This window comes from Camelina sativa, chromosome 6 (genome assembly GCF_000633955.1).
Source record: "Camelina sativa cultivar DH55 chromosome 6, Cs, whole genome shotgun sequence".
Taxonomy (NCBI): domain Eukaryota; kingdom Viridiplantae; phylum Streptophyta; class Magnoliopsida; order Brassicales; family Brassicaceae; genus Camelina; species Camelina sativa.
The window spans coordinates 13,574,113-13,575,143 of record NC_025690.1 but is presented as its reverse complement, the minus strand read 5'-3'; the positions used below and the strand labels follow the sequence as shown (position 1 = coordinate 13,575,143).

The window sequence follows — 1,031 nt, the reverse complement described above, 5'->3', positions numbered from 1 at the left end:
TGCGATTCTTAATAGTCCACTGACTGTTTCATCCCCAGTTCCTGGATTATTTAAGCAGCTGAGGTGCAACTCTTTTTGCCATTTTAACCACTCTAAATGCTTGTAAACCTTTTGTGGAAGCATCAGCCTCGTGTCTTGCTTATCTATTCATATCTCTTGGCTTATCTCATGGTACATACAATGCATCCACAACTCACAACATACTTGTGTGTCATTTTGTTTTCTGATGCAGGATTCCCCTCTTTGGTGAATTTACTTGCCAAAATGCTATCTTGGCTGAGTGGTTCATTGAAGGAGGTAGCCCGTATGTATCAAAATAACTTATGCTCATGTGGAATTTATATAGTTATCTAATTCTTTCGCTTCTAGAGAAAAAAGATATGGATACTGGCTATTGTCTTCTTACCTCAGCTTCAAAATGATATTGATAGAGGCTTTAACCGGACAATTGTCTTATTACCNATCTTTACCGAATCCGAGGCTTTCGAATCGGATTTTATCTGTGTAAAAAAGAGCAAAACAAACATCATTAATCAGAAGAAGAAAAAAAAACACTAATGAATGGCGAAAATAATGTATACACTAATATTGAACCTAAAAAAATATTACTAATTGACCTAAGGAAAAATAAATTACAGTGAAACTCACCACAATCAACTTGTTGAAACTTAGGCAGAGGAAGACTTCGATACCATCTAGTTGCGGGATTGATCACATAACGTCAATGTCCTTAGATAGAAATATGTTTTTTTAATTCATCCTCATATCCTTTTCGAGTACTAAAGAGAAGAAGGATATCTGGATTTCTTGACTGCGCAAGAATAAGATGTTTCGACGCAAAGTATTGTGTTCTGATCGTTGAGTTCCATAGTTTGGAAACGGATATGAATCTGATCAGAGATTTCACCGGAAGTCTCTGTAAGAGCTTCTTTATCGGGAGCTTTTAGAACGAACTCTTAGCATAACTATGATTAAAAATAAATCAAAAATAGGAAAATAATAAGAATTCGGTTCTTATTTAGTAGGTCTTA

At 35.1% G+C, this 1,031-nt stretch overlaps 1 protein-coding gene across 1 annotated transcript in view; it reads left to right on the top strand.

The window, feature by feature from the left end:
• Window positions 1-1,031, top strand: part of LOC109125257 — a 7,454-nt gene that overhangs the window by 3,572 nt on the left and 2,851 nt on the right. Inside the window, exon 2 of the mRNA XM_019246351.1 lies at window positions 233-310. Within this exon, the coding sequence (XP_019101896.1) occupies window positions 233-310 (78 nt within the window). The remainder of the gene's footprint in view (window positions 1-232; window positions 311-1,031) is intronic.